This window comes from Pyxicephalus adspersus, chromosome 2 (genome assembly GCF_032062135.1).
Source record: "Pyxicephalus adspersus chromosome 2, UCB_Pads_2.0, whole genome shotgun sequence".
Taxonomy (NCBI): Eukaryota; Metazoa; Chordata; class Amphibia; order Anura; family Pyxicephalidae; genus Pyxicephalus; species Pyxicephalus adspersus.
Genome location: NC_092859.1, coordinates 78,277,817 through 78,305,695, shown reverse-complemented (window position 1 = coordinate 78,305,695; position 27,879 = coordinate 78,277,817). Strand labels below are relative to the sequence as shown.

The following is a 27,879-nucleotide window of genomic DNA, read 5'->3' as shown; positions in this document are numbered from 1 at the left end:
GAAATATGGGATGTAAACATGTACACTGAGCACATAAACATTTCAGGACCTGATTAGCTTGAAATGGACTATAAATATGAAGTGCACTATAAATATAAAGCTGTAATGCTGTTAAGTGATAATATGGTAAAGCATGTACTGGCAGAAAATAACTGTGGTTGCATGGCTGGGCCACCAGCCAGCATACCTTGAGAAAGCAAGCAAGTTGGTTCATGAACTAACACTTGGACTTGGAAGATTCCCATTAGGGATTGTTCGAGGGAATGTCTGATTCACTGTTTTATAAACAGAGCCCATTCTGTGTGAGCTTTGAGAATAAAGTGATGTTGGTTGGATGAAATTCTAATAAAAACTAGTGGCAATAACACCTTATTGAACCATAATAACCATGTATAACTGACCACTTCTGCCTAACTTATTTGAAAGCATTCAGATGTATGACTGGTAATTCTTTGCACATTTGCAGCTTTTCACAACTAGCTTGTATATGAGCATTTGCCATTCTGCTACGGTAAATATAGCAGAACAACTTGTTATCTGACTAAAGTGTGATATGTTACTTGTTAGCTGGTAATGCATAAAGGAGAAATATTATTATTAGCCAGAATGCCACTTTTTAAAAAGGATAATATAGCATATACAATTACAATAGAGACATTTGTTAATTTCATGTTAATAAAATGATTAGTCCATTTCAATCTGCAGCCTCTGTAATGATCTAAAAAGTGCCCAAAATGCTAAGCATTATGGCAATCTGGAAGTGTTTTGCACACAGTAAATATATGATAATATGAGAGAATATGATTAAATATATGAGACTATGATAAACCTATAGAAATGTAATTTCCTCCTTGTGTGATTTGATCACTGATATTCTCAGAAGTCTGAGCTAACATACAAGTTACATTTTAGACATCCCCTGCTATAGAATTTTAAGTTTCAGTGAGATAGACTTTATCCATTTTTATATAACTTTGGGTTAACTATTTCTAAAGTAGATGCAGACATTGCCGATTGTTTCATCATATCACAAGTGCAATGGTGGTTATAATGAATTAGAGTCTCTTTCTGAAATGTGTTTGCAAAGGACATAATGGAACAAACATGAATTTAATAATAAGAAAGGAAGTTGAAATCCTTGAAATGTATAGGGTTTGTTGGAGTTACACTTTAAAGTGGAGCTTTCATGAAGTTTATACAGCTATATATAACACTTCTAACATGTCAAAACACACAGCAACATTATAAATAAAAGTGACTTTGCCAAGGTAGTGGTCAGCAGGCAGACAGCAGGAAGTAATTCCACAGTATTCACTACACCAGTGTTTAGTCTGCAACATTGTAACTCAATAGCAAATCACAAGAGAATAATCCAGTGGGTAGAAGGAAACTGATCTGTGTCAGACATTTATGAACACTACTCAGTAGATGCTTAGATGTAATTCAGAATAGCACTGAACATAGAACATTTTCTATCAAATGAAGGCATTGCCAGGCAGTGGTAGCACTGTGATCTTTGTTATTTAAAGTGCATGTATAGCCACATTTGCACAACATTTTTTGGATAGTGTGAGGAAGCATTACAAGCGGACATTATTTTTTTCATATTTATAATGACAGGACAGGCTGTAAATGGAAATCTGTAAAATGAAGACGATTTGGTACTGCATACTTCAACATGTACTAATGACTAATTTTCTGTCATTTGTTTATAACGAATTCCTAATAGTAGGAGTGGGACTTGTACCTTTCTGAATTGTTAAGAACCTGTTTAACTTCAACAAAGCATGGTTATAAGGAGAGCACCTTTCTGATGAGAACCTGCATGCATCCTGTGAGTTAAATTCTGGTGGCTAAATAACTTTTTAGTAATATGTAAATTTCACTAATATTGCTAATGTTATACATTTTTCAGTTCAGTCTATCAAGAATAAAACTACAAACACATCTCAGAAGATTGTCACCTAAGCAGAGATCTGTTTTTAAAGTTTGACATCAAACATGATCTGGAGAATAAATCACTGCTATTGAAAACATATGGACTTGGAATAATTCTTCACCAGAGAATGTTTGGTAAATGTCAGTTGTGTTGCTTTATGAATAGATCTCATAATATTAGAACAGCTTAGCCTTTTTACACCTCATCGATCATTACAGGTAGTCCCGATGTTAAGGACATCTGACATATGGACGACTCCTAGATATGAACAGGGCTTCCCTGCTCCCCCCTGTGCAGGACAGAGGCTTGGTGAGGGGTGGTTTGCATGACTTGCAGAAGAAATCTTTTGCTCAACACAGCTGAGACTGAGCTCTTTCTGCAGCTTCTTGTAACTCTTTAATGTCCAAGACAAACTCTGCAGTTGTTTCTTCTTGCATATCAAAGCACAGTTCGCTTCAGAAGTTAATGAATGTCTGGGCTCCAAAAATTTTTTTTGTGATTAACTCACAGTGAGAATTTTATATATTATTAATATTATTATTAATATACAGTATTTATATAGCACCATCATATTACACAGCGCTGTACAAAGTTGATAGTCGTGTCACTAACTGTCCATCAAAGGAGCTCACAATCTAATGTCCCTACTATAGTCATATGTGGTTAATGTAGTCTAAGGTCCATTTTAGGGGGAAGCCAATTAACTTAACTGCATGTTTTTGGGATGTGGGAGGAAACCGGAGTACCCGGAGGAAACCCTATAGTAACTGACACCACCCTGCCTAATAATATGTTGAGACAAACATCTGTCCTAACTGCATTTATTAAAATAATGTACCTGTTCCGACTTTCATACAAATTCTACTTAAGAACAAACCTACAGTCCCTATCTCGTATGTAACCTGGGGACTACCTGTACTCCTCTTCTGTGTATGTGTTTGTGAAGGATGCATTTAAATATTTGTTTGTGTCACAAAAGAGTGATGTCACAATATTACATAAAATGTATTCAGTAGTACTTTTGCATTAAAAATTACTCAAGAACCCAGTGAGCTACTAAGGAAACCAACATCCAGACATATATATATCAGTGTAATCTAAACCCTAATGGGATGATATATATAATGATAGAATACTGTGAATTATATTAAGTCAATATTTTTTATATAAAATTATGTTTTTAATAAAGTAACTTGGAAAGATAGATCATAAAAAGAATCAAATTTGCATAGCATACTATTGACTGCTATATTTGTTAAAGACAAATTCATTTATTTACCTAATTAAAATAAAGAATAAGAACACTTGTATATATTTACATCCATCCAGCACTGGCTGTATATCTGGATCCTGGTTGACAAAGGTGGATCATACTTGCACATGAACACATGGAATGTAAATATGGAGAAGATTTTACTCCGCAGAGAAGAGAAAGTCTGTTTGGCTGTGTTCAGACTGGCAGTGAGGTTGTGTTGCAGTTACCACTTCCTCATTCCAGTAAACCACCTTCTTTCACCAGTGTCAGATCCATAGAAAATGGATGGGGGTGGCAGGACCGGTTCTGTAATATGGGTGATGGAGTGCTGGTAAGGTGCCAGTCACTGGGAGTCACGTAAGAACCCCCTTAGATAGGTGGTCTGCTTGGTTTTGCAAGTATACCCCTTCAAGGCTTATAACTGTATTGGGTTCAAATAAATCTCCTTTATTATTTCAAGATATGAGGGGATAATGTTGTAAATGCAAGCTACCCCCCCCCCCCCCCACACACACACACACAAATGACCACAAATGCATTTGAAATAAAAACCCCACACTACCATTTCTTGGCACAAAAATTGGCTGCAGTGTTCATTATTATGTACTATACAACTATACTATATATACTTTACTATAACATACAAACCCCTTTTAAACTTTTCAAAAATAATAAACACATTTGAACCAACATCAAACAACTAATGGTTGCCCAGAAAAGCCAAAGAATGCAGCTAAAAAATTAATTAGATGAAATTATCACAGGTCAACATGTCATTTTTATCAGATAAAATTTTATGTGGCCTTTGTAGTATTTTTTTGTGGATTTCAAATATGTGTTTAGTTTTTCTCTAACACGTCTAGTTTTTGTTTTGCAGCTAATTATATTATGTGTGGAATTCGTTAGAGCCTTAACATATTACAACATTTAACAGTTTTCTTTTTTTAAGGTTGGAGACCGCACTAACTGCGATTAATTTCATTTTTCATCATGCCTAGAAATTGCCTTAATGATCCAGACAGTTTCTGTTACGTATGTGGTTCATTCACAATGAAAGCACAACGTCGCTAAATTACCACAGAACTTAAAAAGATTTACAAATTATATTTCGGCTGTCCACTTGGTGACCAGGATAAATCTTGGGTTCCACATCAGACTGTGTGACTGGATAAATCGGCTTTAAACAACAATGCTTCAAAGGGAAAAACCGAAAACAGATCTGAAATCTGCTCCAAAAACCGATTTAGAAAAGATTGCTGTGGTTTCTGATGATTATCAAAACTAATTTTTTGTTGACCTGTGTAATCAGTTTTTTTTAAGTCAGTTTTTGTGAGGAGGACTGTCTGACATAAACATCTGGAATTTTCTATACGTATAAATACACTAGAGCCAATGGGATTTTGTTTAGACCAGCTGACCCTCACACCTACACAGGTAAGTCTGCCTGGAGATATTCCTAACCAATAGCCTGAGAGAGATACGGGAGGGGATCTAGAAAGGTGGGGTGCAGCGTTCCCATGAAGGAGCCACTAATATTTAATTTAATATTGGTGGTTCTATTTTAGGGACCCAAGCAACCTGAGGTTATGACTTACCTAAAGCACCTGATAATGAACCTCTACCATGTCTCCAGACATGACAAAGGCTTGGACCCCTATTAGGGGGAGATTTACCCCTCTCCTTGTACCGGTGATGGGAAATTGAGATCTGTCCCCAGAACAAGACTAGAGCAGATATTGCCCAATATGGAGACCTGTTCCAGGGACAATAAGTGGAGAATTACCCTCACTATAGGAGATTTCCTCCAGCACCTGGAATCTCTGAGACCGGAAATGAAAGCTGATTTCCCTATTAGGACACAAGCAGCAAAATATAGACATTTAACCCTTCTAACCCTTCACTATATTATTATTCTTTTGTGCTCAGTACGGACATTAGTGACCGGTGTCCACGGGTAATCTAAACAAAAAAAATAATAGACTTGAGGTTTTGCTGTAACTATTATTATTGTAACTGTCTACTATACTTATTTGCATTATTTGTGATGTAATTATTGCAAACCCAGGTGTTATCACCAGTACTAATAATTATATGCCGGTAATACAGAGTACATTGTATATGCAGGTGTCTTTTATAACACATCGCGCCTCCTGGTCACATGACTGAGTCACCAGAGGACTACATTTCCCATAAGAACTAGCGCCGCGCCGCGCATGCTGGGATTGCGCTTAATGCCAACTGTTAGGGCTGTGTGTAGTCAGTGTGGTGTGAGCGAGCATAGAGCTTTGTAGCAGCCATGTCAGACCCCAGCTCCTTCTGTGACCCCGACCAATTCATCACCCGACACATCAATCTGCACCTCAATGTGGACTTCACCAACCGAGTCATCTCTGCCTCCAGCGCCCTGACCGTGCGATGTCTGCAGGACTGCCTCCCCAGCCTGGTAGTACACCATTGTCTACAGATACGCACACCTGTGTCTGTATAAGATAACCATTACACATCTGTATATCCCTTTCTGGTACCTGTAACCTCACCTGTACTCTTCTCTGGTCCCTGCACCCTCACCTGTACTCTTCTCTGATCCCTGCACCCTCACACACACACATCTGTACTCATTTTCTGATTTCTGCACTCTCACATCTGTGCACCCCTTTTGCTTTCTTAATCCTAGTACCCCCCCAGAGATCCATATCCTTGTCTGTTTTTTTCCCATACATATTTGCGCCCCTTTCAAATCTTCTCCCTGATTTCTGACTATAATTTGTAGACATTACACAGTATTTGACTAGCTTTAACAGAACAGCTGTAGTTTCTGTAAAACCAAAAAATGTTTCCTTATTTTAATTCTTACTATATGTAAATAATTTTTAGGGTACTCGGTTTTTATTTTCTTGTAATACCAATTTTTCCCTAGAACCAGCCTGGGTGCCGCCACCACTGTTTTGCATATATTCCACACCCTGTACTGTGCAGCGCAGATCTTGGTTCATAATTATAGTGGGATTTATTAATCATCTTGTTGCCTATCAAGTCTTTCTCCTTTGGAAAATGAGGGCAGCTCCTAATTGGACTTCTAGACTATCAGGGGTCACCTTAAGAAAAAAGAGAGAATGTCATAACTGATTGAAAATTATGGTTAGTATTCATTGCCATAAAAGGGATCATAAAAAATATCCCCCACATTTCGTGGGTTTATCAGTCCCCCTTCATCAGGGCTTTACCATAGATAAAGCCCTGATAGATGTTATACTGGGCCATTTATATTCTTGCTGAGCGATCGTTTCAGTGATCATTCACATGATCGAGTTAGTAGCATGACTCTTTAGCTATCTGTATGGGACATTTTTTCCACTAAGCTAAGTTTTAGTTAGTTTGTAGAGATTCTCAAAGACTTGAAACCTTTTTTCAAGGGTTTCCCAGGGGTAAAAAGTTTGAGATAGGATAATGTAAAGTAAGATCATAATGTTATGGTGGAGGTGGAAGTGGTTTTGGCAGGTAAAGCAGTTGGTACCCCAGTATTCCTGAGTAGGCTACAGCACCTATGTAGAAGGTAAGGTGGAATGTTCCTGACAGCCAAGGGGCTATTGTATAGATAGGCCAATGAATGATAAGACGGTAGGATCATTCTGGAGGTGAAAGAGTTTGGGACACAATCTGGAAGGATTATAATCTGTATGCCGCAGTATCTGGGGAGACAAAAAGGGAATCTATGCATACCCCGTAGAAGTGTACCATGCTGAGTATCATTTGAGTAGTGCCCAATTTTTCTCTCCTTCCACTGCTTTATTCCAATGGTCAGATGTTCTGACTGTGCAGAGGGCTCTTCCAATATGTCTACACCCAGAATGAATTTAGTGTTTCATCATAACATTTATTTTGGCTCTTGTAGTGTTTGCCTAAAACATGTTAATTTTATCTACTTGCCATTTCCTGGTGAGTGATTTCTTGTAATTGGAGCCTGGCTGCCCTTACATCAATGCCAGAAGCAAACAGAACTCCAATATATCACCTTATTACTTTTCCTTTTCTTTTGTTTATGTATTTCCCATTTAGTATCTTTTTTGTTGGTTTGTATCATTAGGCTAATAATAATTACAGAGAAATCGCCTCTGAAAAAGTCAGTCCTGTTTTTAATTTAAAAAAATCTAATTTCTGCTGATTTCCTCAAACCTCTCAGACATTTCTTGTCAATATTTACTGACCCTGGCTTCAGTTGTGCATTATTGCTCAGGATCATTTCTAGGATGGTGGTCAACTGTACATTTAGTGGTTTGGCTATAGGTAAGGAGATCTTTTTTCTGCTATTAAATTACTATTTCGTAATCTAAGATTTAGAAAAAAATTGCTTCATTGGTATAAAGTTACAAAACAACTTGTGGTCAGTCAAGTGTGTCACTGAGTTAAATACTGAATGTGTAATTCAGTCTAATGTCTGCATCTTCTACAGGGATCTAGTGCTTTTTTTTTTTTTTTTAGGGAGACACCTGGTAGTGACATGAGAGGCTTAGCTTAGTCAACACCCCAGTGATCAGAAAGCAATGCTTTATATGAAAAAAGAAATCATGTCTGCCTTCCTACAGATATATTATAATAAATTGTATTACAAAATAAATCTGCCCCGTTTTCTGCCACAATTTTCTATATTGGGGTGTAAACATCTGTTACCCCTGGGGGGAGCTCATCTCAACACCCATGGATCTGTTGCTTCAAATAGCCAATCTTACTGTATGTCTGGTGATATGATATGCTATACGTGGATACATACATTTCTTTTAATCACTTATCTGTTTTACATTGTTGTTTCCACCTTTGATTTTTGTCCACTTTGTATTAGTTCATCCCATTTATCTCCCATTTTTATGCAATGTTATCTGTTGGTAATTGTAATTTGTATTTGGTTGACCTTAATATAAAAACACACATTTACACATTGATAGTGGTAATAAAGCTTGTCTCTTACACAGTAAGCTCTTCTGTCCTATGTATTGGTTCAGTGGAGGGCTTCTTTTTTGCTTTTATTTCTTCTTGCTATACTACTCAGTTGTACTTTCTTGTTGGGCCAATCCCAAGTCTTGGTTTCCATACACTGCACTGATGGTAGCTAAAAAGAACTCTTTCAGTTTGGAACAAATGGCTCTATAATATTAGGCTGTACTATACACCAGAGGTCCTGAAATTACTGGTGGCCTTTGGTCCAAATAGCAATGACTTGCCTGGTTCTACCATCAATCTTCCATTTTTGCATTATGTGATGGAGACATGATTAGCCTTAGTTATAAAAAGGCTCCACTGTGCTATACCTTTGTTCATTGGAGGATTTTAGAGTTTATGTTGAACTTTTTTTTCTTTTGCACATCAATTTTTCAAAGACTGGAGGTGCTGGATCACTGATGTTCACTCATGATAGTCTATCTTCTCCACTCTTGATGAACTTTAATAAATCAGCCCTATGTTGGTTGGAGATCAGTATACTGTATAGTCATGGCATAGGTTGAGACAAAGTAGCTGCTGTACATGTATCCAGGATTTGCCTTCCGACCCAGTCAGTGAAAATTGCTGATGTTGCCAAACTTGAGAAGACCAGGTGTAATTAGCAACAGAGCCACTATCTGGCTGTTGCGTCACTGGAGGAGTTGGTTTGATTGGTAAACATGGTAAAATGTGCAGTTATACTAAGCATATTGGTACTATGACAAAACCCCAATTGTCAGCAGTGGAGTTTACTTTAAATAATACTTGGTGATGACTGCTGTAACGTTTTTGTTCCTATTCCTCTTTAGGGGGAGTGTTTTCCAATTGTGTTCCTATAATGTCACCTGGTGAGCACTGGAAGCAGCCATGCTGCCACATTGCACCAATGCATGTAATGTGTATTACTATAACACAGTAATGTGAATGGGCCATAAACATTGTGGTCTTAGGTATGAGCAGTGCACCCTGAACATCAACACCTAGCAATTCACTTGCCATAAAGCAGTCTATAAACTGGCAGCGGCTATATGAATTTACTGCACCGTTTTATTTATCTTTTTGAGTATTTGTAAAACATTTACTGATTTGATCTATTTATTAAGTCTATATTCTATAAACCAGGTTTGCTAATCCTTTCTGACTTCATGTATTTTAATTTTAGGTTTTGGATACCAAGGACCTGACCATAAAGAAAGTTTCAGTAAATGGACAAGAGGCAAAGTTTTCTCTTGGGGAGAGTCACAGTTTTAAAGGCAGTCCTCTTACTATCTGTCTTCCCTGCCCACTGACAAGGTAAAACTTGCTACTTTTTTCCGGTAGATAAAAGCTGGTTTGCAGATTGCAGATTAGAAGACTGATTCCTAAATTTTGTGTTAAGTCGTAATTAATTGAGATTTTCCCACTATATAGGAACCCATTGGTGTATGCAATTTATGATACTCTCTTGTGTGAATTGGCTATAAGTGCTAAGTAATTGGCTAGGTGTTTATTCTTTGTACTGTGTATTATTTGTGTTGTATGATTAGATTTTGCAGTCTTTGACCTATTTTATTGCTTGTGTTTATTACCTTCATATCTGACTTGTCTCCAGCACATTCCTAATCACCTTATTTCAGGTACAAAGTCTGTGTCTTTGATTGATCATTGTTCTACAAGATGCTTGCCTAGCATTTTTTGAGTTCTAATCATGCTGGCAAACAGGCATCATATCTGGTATTGATATTGCTTGCACGTCAGATAGTTCCCGAACCTGTGTTCAGGTTGGTTGTTGCATTGTATAGTTCACAATGTATAACAATAAATTCTGGCATGAATGCTCCTTTTTTACAAATGGGTTTAAAGGAGTATGTGTTAGAGGCCTGTATGTGCCAGGCTGCAAATAAAATTTAAAATAATACCTAAGCTCATCTTAATAGGTGTATCAGATGTATCCAGTATCTATTGTACTAAAACTTGGTGGCAATAAAATCTTTAGAAGATCTCATTTTGGTAAAAGGACAGCAAAAGCTTTTCAATGTAACAATCTTAGCATAGACTAGCTCATGTGATACTGACATAAATGGTAGCGGGCTGCTACTGGAAATTATAGCCTCGTGTTCTATAAATCTTCCCGAAAAGTTCATTTCTTTTTGTATTGTTGTATTGTGCTTCACTTTTAACCTATCCATATTTTTTTTTACAGAGGGCAGGAAGCTATAGTGGAAATCTGCTCTGAAACATCTCCCAAATCTTCAGCTCTTCAATGGCTCAACCCACAGCAGACTGCAGGAAAGACTCACCCTTATCTTTTCAGCCAGTGCCAGGTAATAACACTGTTCTGTCTCCTTTAAAAGATATGCTTTATCAATCTCTGTTTTAGTTGTTTTTACTTTTGCAGATTCTTTAAAAGGTTATTTTTAATGAATGATGGGTTAAGTGTAGCATGTTCGTAGTCAAGTTCTCCCCATCAACCATTGAAAAGCACTGTGCCCAATACTCCCCTATTCCATTGATCTGTGGTTTATTTTGCCTATACTTCAGGATACATACACATGCCCAGAAAAACTGCTAAAATGTGTGAGTATTAAAGCAATGGGAATTCAGGCTGACAAAACAGTTCACTGTTTTTTGCCCACTCGACTAGTTATTGGAGGTCTCCTTCAATACTGTACACATCTAATATACGCTAAGTAAACTTTTAGAGAGTATTCTGGTATAACCCATTGTATACCATGAAGAAAAAATAATGCTCCAAATAACTTTTTGAAACAAGTGGAATAAAAGTCATTGCATGGATACATGATTCCAAGTCAGTGGACATTCCTTTTAAGAAATGGAGTGTATGAGTCAGTTGTAAATCTGGCAAGAATAGGCCACCCACCTAAGTAAGGTAGGCCAATAATTGACACATGACTACTCTGAATGAGTTAAAAGCCTTGGTGGCTGCAATAGAGACTTTACTGACAACAGCTACTGTATGGGTGCTTTACCTGTCACAGCTTTTTGGACATTGCAAAATGTTAACTAAATCTCAGATAACATCTTCTCAGTTGCCAGAAGGCACCTGGGAGCATCAGACTAAAATAAAATTTGTGATTAAAATTCCAATATTGTATCTTATTAAAATACCCTATTACCACCACTATGTTGATGATGCTTTTAAGGGTAGAAGTATTCCACAAATACAGAGAAATTATGTAGGAAAATGTGATGCAATGTAAATGAAACCTGAACCTACATTTGTGAACTGAAATGCCCCCTTTAGTGTTCAGATCTCAATCCAATAGAGCATTAGTGGCTGGGTTTTACATTTCAGCCATGATCCTTCTGTAGTTTAGGTGAGCTTAAGCGATTTTTACCTCTAGGAATGGGAAAAATTGCACACATTACACATACAAAGTTGATAGTGCTTCATCCACAGGCTAAATGCTTTAATTGATGTTGAACTTGCATCTACACAATACCTAAAACAAATCCATCATAAAATCCACTGTAATTCAGTGTTAAGGATTAAATGTGAAAACTTTTTATCGACACATTGGAACTAATTTAAAGTTCTCTAAGGCTGGAGAGATACACTTTCATTGGTGAAGCTGGGTGATCCAGCAAACCTGGAATGGATTTCAGAAACGTTATTTGCTATTACCAATTGTTTTCAATCCTGGACCAGATCCATTCCAGGTTTGCTAAATCACCCAGCTTCTCCAAAAGTGTATCTCTCCAGCCTTAGAGAGCTTTATTAAATCGGGTCCTATGTCACACTTGTCTTGTTTGTAACAATGTGGTAATGTGGTAAATATTTTCACCGCAAATATTAACTGCACAGTTGATGCAAGGTGTACGTCTGCTTTGTGGTGACTAGTTATTTACCCATCACTCTTGTTTCCTCTCCCGATGATATGTGTTAATATTTTTTAAAACCGTGTTATTTTTGGCTTTAATTTTAGATCATGGCAGAGGAATTGTTTCCTTTTTGTTTTATATAATGGCAACATATCTATCAGAGTAAGTTACATCAGTCCATGACCCTGATGACATTTACTTTCCATTGTCACTGCTACCAAATATATTGGGAACAGTTTTCAGTGGAAGTAGTTGACCTACCACAAGAATATCTTTGGAATAAAAGTCAAACTCCAGCTAAAATTATATATTTATAAAGTATTGGAGATGTTACCAGACAGTAAGTATTAATGCAGAAGAGTGGAGAGGGGAACCCACCCACTGCCCGGAGAGGGAGAATTTCTAGCAAGGTTTTAGCCTTGAGAAAAATAAAGCAATAAAACATATTTACTGAGTTTATCAACAACTTTAGGATCACTGATTTGGAATTATGCAGAGCTGTTTATTATGTGTGCTGGTGTAGAACTGTCTTGGAGCATGCAAAGATACAAATCTTGTGCAGAACTGCATCCCGGACCCAGTGTTTCAGGCAAGCCAAGGATGCCAAATACTTTTATCTAGCCAGGCTATATGAGACAACATAACATTAGCATTGTGTCCAGTTAGGACAATTGCTTTACGTTTTGTTTTTAAGCATGTAACCAGTACAAAAAATGACAAGGCCATTGCATTTGGACAATACAGATAAATCTTTTTATAGCCGTTGTTTTTGCTTTAAGAATATTGCATGCATTACTCACATTGGTTAAGTGTTCACATTTAGCTAGTGGTCACTAGTGACGTCTAGAGGTAAGAAAGTAAAGTGCTATCAAACATCAACCAGAACTACTAGAAGTTATCCATACCCATGATTGTAACAAGGAAAATGTTGTGTTATTCCTAAACTAATGTTACAATTTTCTTAGATCTAGTCTTCTTTTTTCTCCTATGGCATTATGAATTTTTTACCCAATTTTTGGTAGTTTTTTGACAATCTGTAGTGTTTTTTTTTTATTTTTTTTTTTTTGGGGGGGGGGTATTTTCTTTATTGCAGTCCAGGCCTAAAATGTACCAAAATGAGCTCACCTCAAAAAGATAATTTTACACATACATTTTATTTGTACAATTGAAGTGGCTTTCAGAAGATAAGGATTCTTCTCTTTGGCTGAACTCGGTCAACAGCACTACTGATACATGAAATTAGAAGGCCACAGCACGTGTATCAGGATACAACAGATAAAGAAAATATAGATTCTACAGCTGTGTTCAGCCAAGTTCAGTATGACACTGTTACGAAAAAACAACTACTGTTTACTTCTCTTCTCCATAACGTGGTGAGAAAGAGTTCTGTAGTCCAAAGGGAGACATTGGGTAGTGCTTATAACAGTTTTAGGACTTCAGTGCAGCAAACGTACAGAAGTAGTCAACAAAAGAAATGCAGAATTATATACACAACTTGTAAAAATCAAAATATTATTCAGTTTATTGATACTTTAAATCACTGTTTCTCAACCAAGGTTCCTCCAGAGGTTGCTAAGGATCCTTGAGCAATTTGTGGCTCTCAGGTCAGTTTAATTGACACCATTGACCTTTTAGTTATCTTAAGGGATTGCATTGTTCCTACTGGCCAGCAATGTACAACACATTCTTTCTACTGACCACCAAAATAATGTACTACAAATTGTGAATATGGTAAGGGTTCCCTAAGATCTGAAAGTTCTTTTAGTGGTTCCCCATGTTCAAAAGGTTGAGAAACACTGTTTTAAATGGTTTGTTTATTATTGTGCAGCAATTCCCCCTATATCCCATGCAAGAATTAACTGCAAGAGCAAAAGGAATAGGTCAACTAATGGCTAACTTGGACTGCCAGCATATTTGATATAGTTGTCTAGTTCATTCCCATTAGCTAATATGTATATTTTACATTTAATATGCTAAACTTGCCTACGGATTATACCCAGATTTTATAATCTCTACTTAGATTTACATTTATCTGTGCAGTACAATGTCCTCTCAGAGTTTGGTATTTATCCAGTAAAGATAACTGCTCTCTTTTCCTTTTTTTTTTTTTTTTTTTTTTTTTTTTTTTTCAGGCTACACATTGCAGAACAATCATTCCTTGTCAAGATACTCCAGGTGTAAAATTCACTTACTACAGTCAGGTTTGTTGTTGAATTAAAAAACTAAAACTCCAATAGGTTAAACATCCCATAACAACTACATTGTATACCAAAAGGTTTTTCAACAAATATTCTATATATTTTTTCAGGTTTCCATTCCCAAAGAACTAGTGGCACTGATGAGTGCTCTGAATGATGGGGATTTCCTTGATCCAAACGACAACAAGAGGAAAATTTATCGTTTCAAACAAAATGTATGTTTTTTTTTTTTTCTTTACAGTACTTATTAGCCACAGGCCCTTTCTTCTTCTAAATGGTAATGATTTGACATTTTTATTTGTAATCCCAGTGATAAAAACAGTTAGGTAAATACCTACTGTGTGTGAGTAAGCCACAGTTGTAAAAATCAAACATCTCCACGGTACACATCATCTTCTTCCCTAGCTGCCAATTCCACAGTTGGTAGCAAATATTTAATACAAGGGGGCATATTTTTCATCATCAGATGACTCCTGGGTACATTTGTTTGTTTTGTTTGCTATGTTTTCATTTACTTATACAGAGGAAGTTTCTAACTTCTGTTAATGTGCAATTAAGCAACGAAAACTGAGCTGGTATAAACTTTCCCAGGATCAGTAATCGAGGATAAATGCCAGTAAAGGTAAACTAGTTTTATAATTGTCAGACATATTTTGAATGTATGCAAAGTTAAATTATTAGGATGGTTCCTTTCCAGGATCAAACGACCAATCCTCCATAATGTACAAAATGGATTGGTCTAGGTGGCTTGTACATGTAATGGCAAATGTTACTGAGACATAGATGTTACAAGAAAAAAAAAGCTGTATTTGTTATGAATTGGATTATTAAAGCATAATAAATGGTCTAAGGGCAAAACAATTATTAAACGTATAATTCATCATTGAAAGTTTATGGCTTATAGATTAGCTAAATCTCAGAACAGTAATTCACCTATTCATGTAACAGTTCATTTTTATTTACATTAGGTGCCGATACCAAGCTACCTCATTGCCCTGGTTGTTGGAGCTTTAGAAGGAAGGTAACTAAACTGCTGAAAAAAAGTTTTATTTTTAGCTTTTCTTTTAGCACACAAGTAGACAGCCAATCTACAGGTTGTATACTAAGTCTAAAGATCAATCAGATCAGGCGTTTTTGAATGTGGTCCATAGTATGTACCATGCAGTTCAGAGTACAGACAGGAGCAGTTTGGGTATATAGTGTATAGAATAGTATAAAAAGTGTGAGGGATCTGGAGCATGTGACATATAGCACAACATACATATTGATGAGGTATAGGATAATCTCTAAGACACATAAAGTGTTAAAGTTTGGAGTATGTGACATTCAGCACAATGACAGACCTGAGCAATCTAGGGTTTGTAATGTATTGCTCAGTATGAGTAGCCATGGTGGTATAGAACGGTCTGTTTTTTTTTTTTTTTTTTTTTTTTTCTTCCTCACTAAGAATTACATTTTCAGGACAAGTTTGTGAGTCTACCCCTATTATTGGTTGTACCAGAGAAAGTAGGGGTAGACCCATGAAAATGTAACTGTTAGTGTGTGTGTATTAAGCCTTAAGCTTAATTTACTATACATAATATAGAGTGAAGGCTTCTAGCAAAATGTATTTAGTGGAGGCGTTTACCATTGTAAATTGATGAGGTGTCACACTGTGTTCCTTACCCAGGACAAGTGTGCAGATAAGGACTTATCTAACCTTCATAGTTGTTTCAAGGTAGTGACTTTGATAGTTTTAAAGATCATCCTACTAGCCACAAATTTTAGAAGGGGTAATTTGTAGTTGTACTTCTCCCTCATTCCTAGGGAGGATGGGGGGGGGGGGGTTGCAGAGTGAGTCTAGCATTGTTGGTACACTTACTATTCTTGCAGATCAGTTGATCAACATTTTTGTGGCTTAATTTATTACGTTATAATGTAAGGGGATCAAAATGTGTCATGCTTTTATCATCCTAACAGAAAGATTGGCCCCAGAACAACAGTGTGGACAGAGAAGGAGCTGCTGGAGGCTTCTGTCTATGAATTTGCAGAGGTTGGTTTAGCTTACTTTCTATTCTATGTAATATTGTTTTATTTATCATGGTCAGGGCTAAAACATAATTCTAGTCGTGTAAATGCTATTCTCTCCTTTTCAGTTAATAGGGTTCAACAGCTGAACCTGAAATGTTCACATAATTGAGTCAGATCAATGACCTACCAGTAAAGTCTTCTATACTATTGAGATATAATAAGGAGACTTAAAACACCCCATATTAAACTGAATGCTTTTTTGTGAGAGCACTTATAATTTATACCGTCTTTTCTAGTATTTATACCCAATGAGTAAAGACTTAACAAATTGAAAAAAATACAATTCACCAAGGCAAATATAGTTTTTCTTTACCCATTATGCTAGTTGTGGTGGGTGTATTAACGTTTAGTATTAACACTGAACAGATATTATTCTTCATTGTTTAAGGACATTGTTTAAGAATTACCTACTAGTTCTTCAATCTTTGTGTCCTTTTTGAGTTTTGTTTTCAGATCTCTGCATTATCTCACGTGAAACATTGCCCCAGAGCAGGAGCCTGTAATAAAGACCAGTCACTGCTAAGTTGCAGCCACAGATCTCCTTGCTGCACATTTTATGTGGTTATATGTGAACATACAAAAGGTGTTATGCACAAAAGCAGATTTATATATCTAAATGACAATGCATCTTTTATGGAGAGCTCAGCTTTACCTTGCCTCAGATATACTGTGCATTAGTTATTGATGTCTGTTTTTATATAACATATTTTTCCCATCTTTACACTTTAGACAGAGAAAATGCTGAAATATGCTGAAGATCTTGTTGGGCCCTATGTTTGGGAAAAATATGATCTGCTTATTTTACCACCATCATTTCCTTATGGCGGCATGGAAAATCCTTGTCTTACTTTTGTAACCCCAACCGTATTGGTAAGCTTTCACCACATAACGTATGTCACATTATTTGCTTTGCCTTCAACCCATTACTGCACGGCACAACTAGAACGAATGGAGATCATTTCACAATACATGTCACATTTCTAAAAAAATGCTTTTAGGTATGGAAAAACATGTGACTTCCACTTCTGTTTTGCTTGGAGATTGGCCCAGTGTTTTTACATGGGGGCAGAGAAAGGATCCACAGTCCTGTGTATTCCCTAAAATTATACTTGAATTGTATATGGGGCTTCCTTGCCTTGCTTGTGAATACGGGGTGATGGGGTAGTAAAGGAAAGATAAAAATACCAATAATAAATGCAAAAGTTAGTTAACTTTTAGTTAAGTCAATATGATCTTTACAACTTCCAGTCTGTGGCATTAAAAAATGATAAAGCCCCCAAAAATTCCAGGTTAGAAGATACCATAGTGACTATTCTTGTCTGTAATACACTGGTCACTTCAATAATAAATATATATATATATATATATATATATATATATATATATATATATATATATATATATATATATATATATATATATATATATATATATATGTACATTACATTGTATCCTTAGCGTTCTAGTGTTTCTGGATAAATAATTAAAAGGTCATAATTGTTCCTCTAGGACTCTGAGAATGTGGCTTTAGCTGCACTCCTTCCAGCAGAAAAAAATGATAAAATCATAAGTGTTTGGTAATTAAATAAGCTTTTTATAAGATATAACAGGGATGAGTCATCTACTTGCTCAGCTGCAGTCTTTGATTCCCAGGCCTCTTAAATAACCTTCCAATTTGTAGAGATTTGCCCTGCTACATGCAGGAACAAAATTGTGTCCTGTTAAATTCCTAATCCTCTGATGTACCATTATATTACATTTACAAAAGCACAAAATAAAATGCTTAGTTTTTGCCACATCCCATTTTGATTATTTGGATGCCATGAATGTCCAGTAATATAGGATTCATTTCCCATGAGACAGCTCTACTTGAGATAATGTTACCTTGGAGAAATATATAATTGAGATCAATGATAAAGTAGTGTTAGCTGTCCGTGGTGTAGCATGGTAATCTGCTTGATTAAAAATGTATATATTGCTTATCATTGGTGGGCACTAGTAGTGAGATCAATGTACCTTTTTTATTTTATTCATATAAATAGGGAGGCAGTATAGGGACCAGAAACACCTCTGACCTCGCCACTGATTACTGATTACTGACCTCGCCTGTAATATATGATAAACCACTATGGTCCATAGAAATCTATTTTGGAGTTCAGTGACCCTTCAAGATGTTTTTCCATGTGACCTACAAACGTCCATCATGGGCAGTAGTTCTATTCCATTTTTATAACATTTTGTGTTTATTTTTAGGCTGGTGACCGATCTCTTGCAGGTGTAAGTATTTATACCTTTATAAATATAACATATTGCAATGCATTTAATAAAATATATTTTTGTTTGTTGTGAACTAGAACTCGTAATTACCATACCCAAATCAATTTGTGCATTCCAGCACTTTTTGAGATATATATATTGTTTTTCATATAAAATTAGATGCATGCAGTATCACATAACTTGCTTGGCATACAAAGTGAATAATATTAGGAAGGTGAGTTTATAAAGCAGTAAATGTGTTTTTTTTTTTTTTTTTTTTTTTAAACCATACATTTATTGCGGGAAAATCAATCCCTGTCATTTAAAACATTGGGAAGATTTATCCGCAGTAAATATTTGGTCAAATTCACTGCTTTATAAATCTACCCCTAGTTATTGTACAACCTTCACTTAGAGAGTGGGAGTTATGATATTGATAAGGCTGCCACATAAAACATTGCAGCAACCTGTGACATGTGGGTTTCTAGAACATTGCTTTACTGGACAACTAGCACAGGCTGACTTTAAATGGAATTGGCTCTGTAAAATGCTTGTCTGTGTTATAACATTTGATATAGAAACATTCTCAGCATTTGCAGATTTCAAAGGAGTATTCAGTATGCGTCTATCCCAGAGTATATTATTAGATCACCTTTTTCTAATTTATAGGTCATAGCACATGAAATTTCACACAGCTGGACAGGAAACTTGGTTACAAACAGGACCTGGGAAAACTTCTGGTATGTACAACAACTCTGAATCACTCATCTCCTTACATGGTTGGCTTGTACACAGATAAAGAGCGTTCAGATTGAGATAGAACACTGTACAAATGTTCTTTTTACATTGTAGGTCCCACAGATCCACAGGTTAGTGTTATAGGAGAACATAAATATGGGCAATTATACAAAATAGCACTTCAGCCACCCAACTAGATTCAGTGGCTTTGGGTGAAGTGCTGTTGTGTAAGTTTGTTACACTTTTAGTGACATGTTTATTTTGTACACTTGTTGCTATTATTTCAGAAAACTAGATCTTACTAAAAAATGATTGTATATTGCTATTGGGTGGAAAGGGCAATTATGTCATGTAAGGCAGGTCACTAATTATTTTAAGCTTTACCCTTACTCACTACTTCAGCTATGAGCACAAAGGACCTGCTCATCAGTACAGTACCGGGTAAAGTATTTCAAAAGTTTAGTATTACTTTGTTAGAAACAGTAAAGAGGCCATTGACCAATGTGGCTGTATCTTTGCTTGGCCCTGATTTGTGGAACCTATTCTGATCAGTTTTGGCCAGATATCTCATTTGTTAAGATGAAAGATGTGACCCAAGGCTAGGTCCAATGTATGTGCTGAAATACTAAGCTAGGACAAAATCTACAGTGTGCCAGAACCCCAGCTGTCAAACTAATAGGTCGGTCCTGCAGGTTACACAGGCTGAATATGGTTATCCCTATGTAAACATCTGCTCCATAACAGTTGTCTGCTGTGCTCTGATTATCAGGAGCAAACAGGGCTCTGAATACAGAATTTCGAACAATCAGAGACTCAGAGTGCTACTGATAACGCAGGGAGAGTCGCATTGTAATTTGCAGGACAATATAGTGATAGGAGAGGCTCCCACCCCAGCTGAAATCACTGCAGTATAATAGGAATACATTTTTTTCTGATGAAAATCCATATCTGTATAACCTTATAAAATACTTTTTTTTTCAGGCTAAATGAGGGCCATACCGTCTATCTAGAGCGGAGGATTGATGGACTCCTCCATGGGGAACAGTTTCGGCATTTTAAAGCCTTGGGCGGTTGGAAAGAACTTCAAAATGCGGTACAGTAGAACAGATTTTATATTCTGGTGTAAACAACGGACACTTAAATAGAATGCTGGTATTCAGATCTGTCATTATCATTTTTATTGTAATTCTGACAGATCTATCATTAATAAAAAGATGTCTGCTTGTGGTGGTGGCAAACTACATTCTATGTATTTATTATGAGCTATTGCAAAGGTTTCTTTAAAGTTTAGAGTAGCTTTAGCTACATTTAGAGCTTGATGTAGAATATGGTTAATCGGTGCCTTCCCTGGTTCCTCCTTTTCTCCTCATTACAATGCAAATTGAATTATTAAAAAAAACATCTTTTGTGTTCATAACTTTTTGATCCAGTCACTTGGTTTTACTGCTTCCCTATGCAGTGGCAGCAGATCATGGCTGGTCAGTGAGGCTGGCGGTGTGCTATACCTAATGCTCAACCTATAATGCTAAACCTCTATGATTATAAAATGAAAAAAATAAATATAACGATTAATGAAGAGGGTGAGCCAGGGTCAATAAGGATAGCGAGGAATAGGACAGATGTAGCAGGATGTCCTATAGCCAATACTAAAATGAACTCCGATATTGTGCAGCTTCTAATGCACATTGTGGGAAGATTACAGCGTGCAGTAAAATCACAATAAGAAAGTGACCTTGTACAACTGTGCAGTACTCAGCTTCCGTGAATAATATCTGCTGTTACAATTTATGTAAGCTGTAGAAACTGCACATATTTCAGTCAGGCATTTCCCATTGAGGTTGATTAAGTAGTGGAGACTAAAGTTAATGTTCACCTAGCTTAGTGAAGCTGTGTCAACTTCAATCATCTAATAATCCTGTTGTTCCATTTTGTCTTTGACATGATTGCTATGCAAACTAAATATGATTGCATGTTTTTTAGTTAGTCAAATTATTATGCTTGAATCCAATGGCAAGCTGAACCCAGTGACTAGAATTACATAAAGCCAATTTGGCTGCCACCATATCCTTCTGGAAATTTATACAAATTAGGCATTAATTCAAGGTCTGTGAAATGTTAACCACTGTAAGAGTATTCACATTTGTCTGATCCCTTTCACATAATAAAAACTATTGAAAATACAATAATTACCATTTGCACTTGATAGTTTGTACAATTTGCCAAGCTCCTAGGGGTATATGAAAGCTTTTACTTTGCATTTATGTTCTCTTTGTAATTGCTGTAGTTTTAATACCAGAAGGCAAAGTTCGTGAACAAGTCTTAATTTCCATCTTACTTGCAATACTATTATGTAGTTTTTTTTCCATCACCTAAATAACAATTTTGTTAGTATTAATAATATTTCCTTCTTTCTGTATTTATTAATGACAGGTTAACACCTTTGGTGCCACCAATCCTCTTACAAATCTGGTTCCTAACCTGCATGAGGTGGATGTGGACGCAGCCTTTTCCTCTGTCCCTTATGAAAAAGGGTTTGCGTTGCTATTTTATCTTGAACAGCTTCTGGGAGGACCAGGTTTGCATTTTTTTTTCTTGCAATGATTATTGTGCTACTGCTGTATGTTTCTTGGCACAAAAGACTAATACTTTGAGATGGGAAAATGGCACCTGTGCAGACATTGGGTATCTACTGAAACTATAAAAGGGTAAAAATAGTAGACAAATAACATTAAAAAAAAAAAGACGTAAAAAGATCTATCAATTTTAGACTACTACTATATTTCATATTTTATTATGTCTGAATCATGTGACCTCATCTTTGCAACAGGGATCGCATGCAGACTTAGAGTTTCAGTGACCAAAAAAATAAAAAAAAATGTGCCTAAGCGTCAATAACTTCAGCTCATGCAAAAGTTATCATAAAAAAACCCTGAAATCCACTGACAGGTAAAGTTGAGTATCTCTGTATTTTATTCTGTACTGTTCCAACGTCTTGTCAGTATTGAAGCTTGACCATTCCTTCCTGGCTTCAGGAAGTTTATGCTGGCCAATAAGGCAGTCTATCATAATGGGGTAATAGCTCACAATTAGGGTATGTGGGTGGTGTAGTTTAATGCAATCTATTTTGCTGTAGAGGTGCAGTAGTTTTAGTATACCCCCCCCCCCCCAAGCCTATAAAGAATAGATAGTGGAGTACAAAAAATGACTGTTTTGTTGTTTTGCAGATGTATTTTTGGGTTTCTTGAAAACATACATACAAGTGCATGCTTACAAGAGTATTACCACAGATGAATGGAAGAAGTTCTTGTACTCATACTTCAAAGACAAGGTAACATAATGTTGTTTTATTTTGTTTCCAGTAGCATTGACTGTAATATTTCTATTTTACTTTCTCATTTTGGTTATGTATACATTTTTTTTTATATAGGTTGACATTCTTGACAAAGTTGATTGGAATGGATGGATGAATACACCAGGTTTACCCCCAGTGCAACCAACGTAAGGTTCTCAACACTCAATAAAAATTGAGCTGTTTAATAGAAGTGAGGTGTTGTACATTTCAGTTACTTCATCATTCATCTTTTATGTTTTTTTTTTTTTTACTGGGGACCTGTCATAGACCTGTTTGAGAGCTTTTAAAAATAAAAAAAGTCAGTTATAAATATGTTTTATTATCCTTTTTATAGATGTTATATAACCTCACAAGCCTACCTATAACTCATTTGAGTTAAGAGAAAAATGGTCAGTTACAATCAGGTAGAGGTAGATTTAACTTCAAATTCACTTTAGAGAAAATAAAAAATGAATTGTTAGTAATCTGCACATTGTTTCCAGCCTGTCTGGCCTTGTCACCTGGTGATCCTGCTAGTAACGTGCTTCTGCCATAGGGTGACTACATTTATAACCCATGGAGGAGCAGCATTGTGTGACCCTAAGGCATCAGTAGTTTTAAGATGAGTAGACAGGATGTTCTGTAGAGTGCAGCACAGGAAAAATCCACAAGATTACTATGTCACAATATGGTTTTCTTATACCAATTTAGGTGACTGAGGACTCTCTGTAGGATATCTATCTACCCACAATTCCCAAAACAGCATTGTGTGACATTTCATTTTTCAATCTTTAGAATTGCCAGGCATTTAGAGACTTCCCAACTTTAAAGCTGCTAGTGATGATTATTCCAGATCTGGCCATTTTCCATTTTCTGTCATGCTTTTGTTCAAACAGCATGTCAGGGTGACAACTTGAAGTTTTTTGTTTTTAGGTATGATATGACTCTGGCTAATGCTTGCATTGCACTCAGCAACAGATGGGTTGAGGTAAGTGGTTTACACTTAACATGTTTGTCTTGTTGCTACAATAACATTTTATGACCAACATGCAATTTGTTGTGTTTCTAGGCCAAGGAGAGTGATCTGAACTCATTCACAGAGGCAGATGTGAAAGAATTATCATCCCATCAGCAAATTGAGTTCCTGACTCTCTTGCTTCTTAAGGTAATTGCTGCGGGTTTGTTGAATCCTAGGATTAGCAGTTACAACTGTCATGGTTTATTATGTAAAATGTACACTATGCTTTCCATTTTCAAATAAGATGTCTCGCTGAGAACAGTGAGCCTCTGGTTTATTTAGGAAAAATTCACTAAACACAAATCTAACAATCTGTTAGTCCAATGTTTTTTCTACCATTGGGCACTCAATGATGTAACAATCATCAGCTGCTGCAGTAGATGATATGACTAGCCACTGATGAAAGTGTAGCTAGCTACAAAAAAATTTAGACAGATATACAAATCTATTTAGCTGAATTTTTAAAAAAGAAAAAAAAAAATCAGACTATGTAGAACCAAGTAGTATTATTATTATTATTATTAATAAACAGGATTTATATAGCGCCAACATATTACACAGCGCTGTACATGAAATAGGGATTGCAAATGACAGACTAATACAGACAGTGATACAGGAGGAGAGGACCCTGCCCCGAAGAGCTTACAATCTAGTAGGTGGGGGAATTTCACACACAATAGGATGGGAGATATGTAGTGGTGGGAAGTAGTGATGGTTTCAAATGACAGAAGAAGCCGGGTAGGCAAGTTTGAAAAAATGGGTTTTGAGCGCTGTTTTAAATGAGCAGAAAATAGGAGCAAGCCGAATAGGACGAGGAAGACCATTCCAGAGAGTTGGGGCAGCTCTAGAGAAGTCTTGTATCCGTGTGTGTGATGAGGTTATGAGTAAGGAAGTCATTAGAAGATCATTGGAGGAGCGGAGAGAGCAGCAGGGGGAGTATTTTTTAACCATGTCAGAGATGTAAGTGGGACAATAACTGTGTAGGGATTTGAAGGCAAAGCACAGGAGCTTAAATTTGAAGGGAAGGATGGATGAGTCTGGCAGCAGCATTCATGATAGATTGTAGAGGAGAGAGTCGGGTTAGTGGAATACCAGCGAGAAGGATGTTACAGTAGTCCAGACGGGAGATAAGAGCATGTACAAGGAGATGTACAACAAGTATTGAATGTGTTGGTATATTTCTTAACTTTCAGTTGTGAATCTAACAAAAAATCTTATTTAAATAGAATAACTGTATTGAGAATTAGGTCAAATCACTAAATCTATTACTAGTCTACATGTTGTATAGGTGTACTCTTCCAAATGTTTCCTTCTGAGCATGAGGAAGAACAATAATTTTGTAAAGTATTGTTTAAGAATAGAAATCATTTTTGAAATCCACATTTTCTTTTTAGGATCCCTTGCCTGTGTCCCATGTGAAACGCATGCAGGAGGTGTACAACTTCAATGCTGTGAGAAACTCTGAAATTCTTTTCAGGTAAGACCATGGACTGATATAATCAGGAACATTATAATGTCCCATAGAGGAACCAAAATATATTCTAATTGGTGTATAAATATTGAGCAGCAGGAACATCCACCTTCAATAATGTATCTCAATATTGTATCTCATTAATGTACCTCTGTTGCTCAAAACATAAGCAGAAAAAAGTTTACTTTTAATTTTGTTGTACCTTCCCTGGTTCCTCCTTTACTCCCATGAATTGTGGAGGATATCAACTAATTTTTTTTATCTTTGGAAAGGACTGAAAGTGTGCAGTACATAGCCAATTAAATACAAGAAGCTGTGGTAATGATGTCTATCATTGATATAATGAAAATCTAGTTAAGGCAGGTCAGAAGAAAGTGCTTAATGTCATCTAGGTAGGGAAATATGTTTACTCTTGACTTGTGCAAGAGTAAAAATTGGCTTTGACTGACTAAAATTAATTGTGGTGGACAGACAATATTATGACAGGTAAAAATTAAACAAATGTAATGTTTGACAGTGCTACTGTCAAACTAATATTCATGAGACTACATTATGAACAAAAACTTTAGAATTTTGTCATGGAGCTCTATCTTTGTTGTGCAAGTATCACCCTTGCTGAAAGACTAGAATTATTTTTTTATTTAGCAGAGCTGGCCAACTACAAGGTATTGCCTTTAAAATTCAACTTTACAAAGTCAAGAACCTATTCCCCACTGCCTACTTCATGTGATTACAAGCCTTGCATCCTCATCAAAACATGTATCTTCAAATGAAATGCAGGAAAATGTAATCTGGCATCCGGTATTCTCCCCCTGCTTAGTGCCATACGTCTACTTCTGATTTGTGCTTTAACCTGTTGAATATGAGTAAATAGCTGTGATGTAGTGTGTAAGCACATCTGGCCCATGAAGCATATTCTATATACTACTTTACTTTGTCAATTTTGGGTTTAGTTATAGAGAAGAAACACAACTAAGCAGGAAGTACAGATCACACACCTCTTCAAAAGCTGTTTAAAAATATACTTTTTTTTTTTTTTTTAACCATGAAGGATTTGCTGAAATTTAAGGTTAAGGTTTCCATTCAGGTCTTATGATAGTTGAAATTAGTAAAATGTTTTTTTCCGACTGGTTAGAAATGATTTAATATCTGTGGATAGGGTGCATAATGAATAAAATAATTGGCTGCTCTTTAGGAACTGTGATTAGAAACAACTAAATATGCTCAAATTATAGCTGCATAAAATCTTTTGCAAAATATTACTATGATTAATTTTCTATTGACTGTTCACTGTATCTCATAGCATTCCTAAAATAGATTACATTTTTAACCATTAATGCATTTTTACAGGTGGCTGCGTCTCTGCATCCGTGCTAAGTGGGAAGACGTTATCCCATTGGCTTTGAAAATGGCAGTAGAACAGGGACGCATGAAGTTCACTCGTCCTTTGTATCGGTAAGAGATTGATGTATTTGTTTAAGCTTGCTGGGAAGAAATTGTAGGCAAGTAGTGGCCCCTGTATTGTGGCCCAACTCATCAGTAATCACCCAAAAACAGCCAGGTGGTTGCTGCAAAGGGCCGTGCACCTGTCTAAAAGGAGCTGAGAATACTGGGGTGCACCGATCTATTAACTTTTTAGACTTAGTGGCCATGTCTTATATGACATTTTCTCTTGAGAATACTGCTTGCCTGGAATTCAGGCACAGCTTTTAATTTCCATAAATTCAGAATCCCAGACCTGCATCAAGCATGCAGTAAGACCTACTTTTGGAATTCTTGTTCCAGGTCTGTGGTGACCAGGCACCTCGTTTAACACGTTTTGGGAAACAAAAAAAATACTATGGCAGCCCTTAGTGCAGATTTTTCTGTAAAACTAGCTGGATGGGAAAGAGGTAAGGAATGCCTAGCTTGAGCAATCTGTCACTTTCTCAGGTTCACGCATGCCCATTTAGCAGCAACACACATGACTGAGGCCATGTCAAGACTCTACTGTTGCTGTAAATGTGACCTTTGTTTTTACAGGGATCTATACAACTTTGACAAAGCGCGGGATCAAGCTGTGAGCACTTTCCTCAAGAATCGATCTTTTATGCATCCAGTGACTGAAATGCTGGTGGCAAAAGACCTTAATATTACAGCCTGAAAAACCAAGGAGCATGTTAAACATTTGTATGGATTTCTGCCTTAAGCTTTTATTCATTTTAAATGAAAAGCAACCATTTCTAAGGGTATATGAGGCTACTAAAATCTGCAATAAAAAATTTAAAAACATCTAGTCTTGACCATTAAGTTCTTTTGCAAATTATTTTTCTGTTTTAGCAAACAAGGAAACGTCTTACTGCAAAACTTGTTCAGTATCCTGTTAAAGTGTACATGTGACCCCTTTATTTTATTGGATCATTTTCACACTACCGTTGCTCCTTACAGTGTACTGTTATACAGTATACTCATCAAAAAGTCAAAATGTACAGTGCCAATTCTGGTCTAGAGTTGGATTGGTGAAATCTCCTTGTGCAGCAGTACTGCTTCCTCCAGTATTGAGTAACCTATCAATAATGTATGCTAATGAATTGGAGACATTTTTTTGAGTTGCAGTGGGGTTTATATTGGGCTAGCTCAATAATAAAATTGAAAAAAAATTCTGACAATATAAGATACCAATACACAATACCACCACAGCCATTTTTATACCACAACTACAAATTTAGAAGTTATTTGAGAAATGCAAATATTACCTGAAATGTATCATGTACGTCACCTTAGCAAATCCAACTGAAAACACATTAGCCAAATAGGCTACATGATAC

General features: G+C 36.3%; 1 protein-coding gene and 1 long non-coding RNA gene across 2 annotated transcripts; both read left to right on the top strand.

Moving 5' to 3' along the window:
- The first annotated feature begins 172 nt into the window (after nt 1–172).
- LOC140322076 (uncharacterized) lies at nt 173–4,275 on the top strand. The gene is made up of 3 exons (XR_011919125.1): nt 173–1,834; nt 1,916–2,073; nt 4,144–4,275. It is a non-coding gene; the product is annotated as an uncharacterized lncRNA (long non-coding RNA).
- Nucleotides 4,276–5,427: 1,152 nt separating this feature from the next.
- LTA4H (leukotriene A4 hydrolase) lies at nt 5,428–27,343 on the top strand. Its single transcript, XM_072401179.1, has 19 exons — nt 5,428–5,637; nt 9,331–9,461; nt 10,351–10,471; nt 14,123–14,191; nt 14,299–14,403; nt 15,157–15,209; nt 16,148–16,220; nt 16,988–17,128; nt 18,512–18,535; nt 19,184–19,254; nt 20,234–20,345; nt 21,683–21,827; nt 22,477–22,580; nt 22,680–22,750; nt 23,517–23,571; nt 23,653–23,748; nt 24,996–25,078; nt 26,423–26,527; nt 27,095–27,343. Exons 1-19 carry the CDS (start codon nt 5,491–5,493, stop codon nt 27,213–27,215), a joined length of 1,827 nt encoding a protein of 608 aa, XP_072257280.1. The 5' UTR covers nt 5,428–5,490; the 3' UTR covers nt 27,216–27,343.
- Nucleotides 27,344–27,879: the final 536 nt, after the last annotated feature.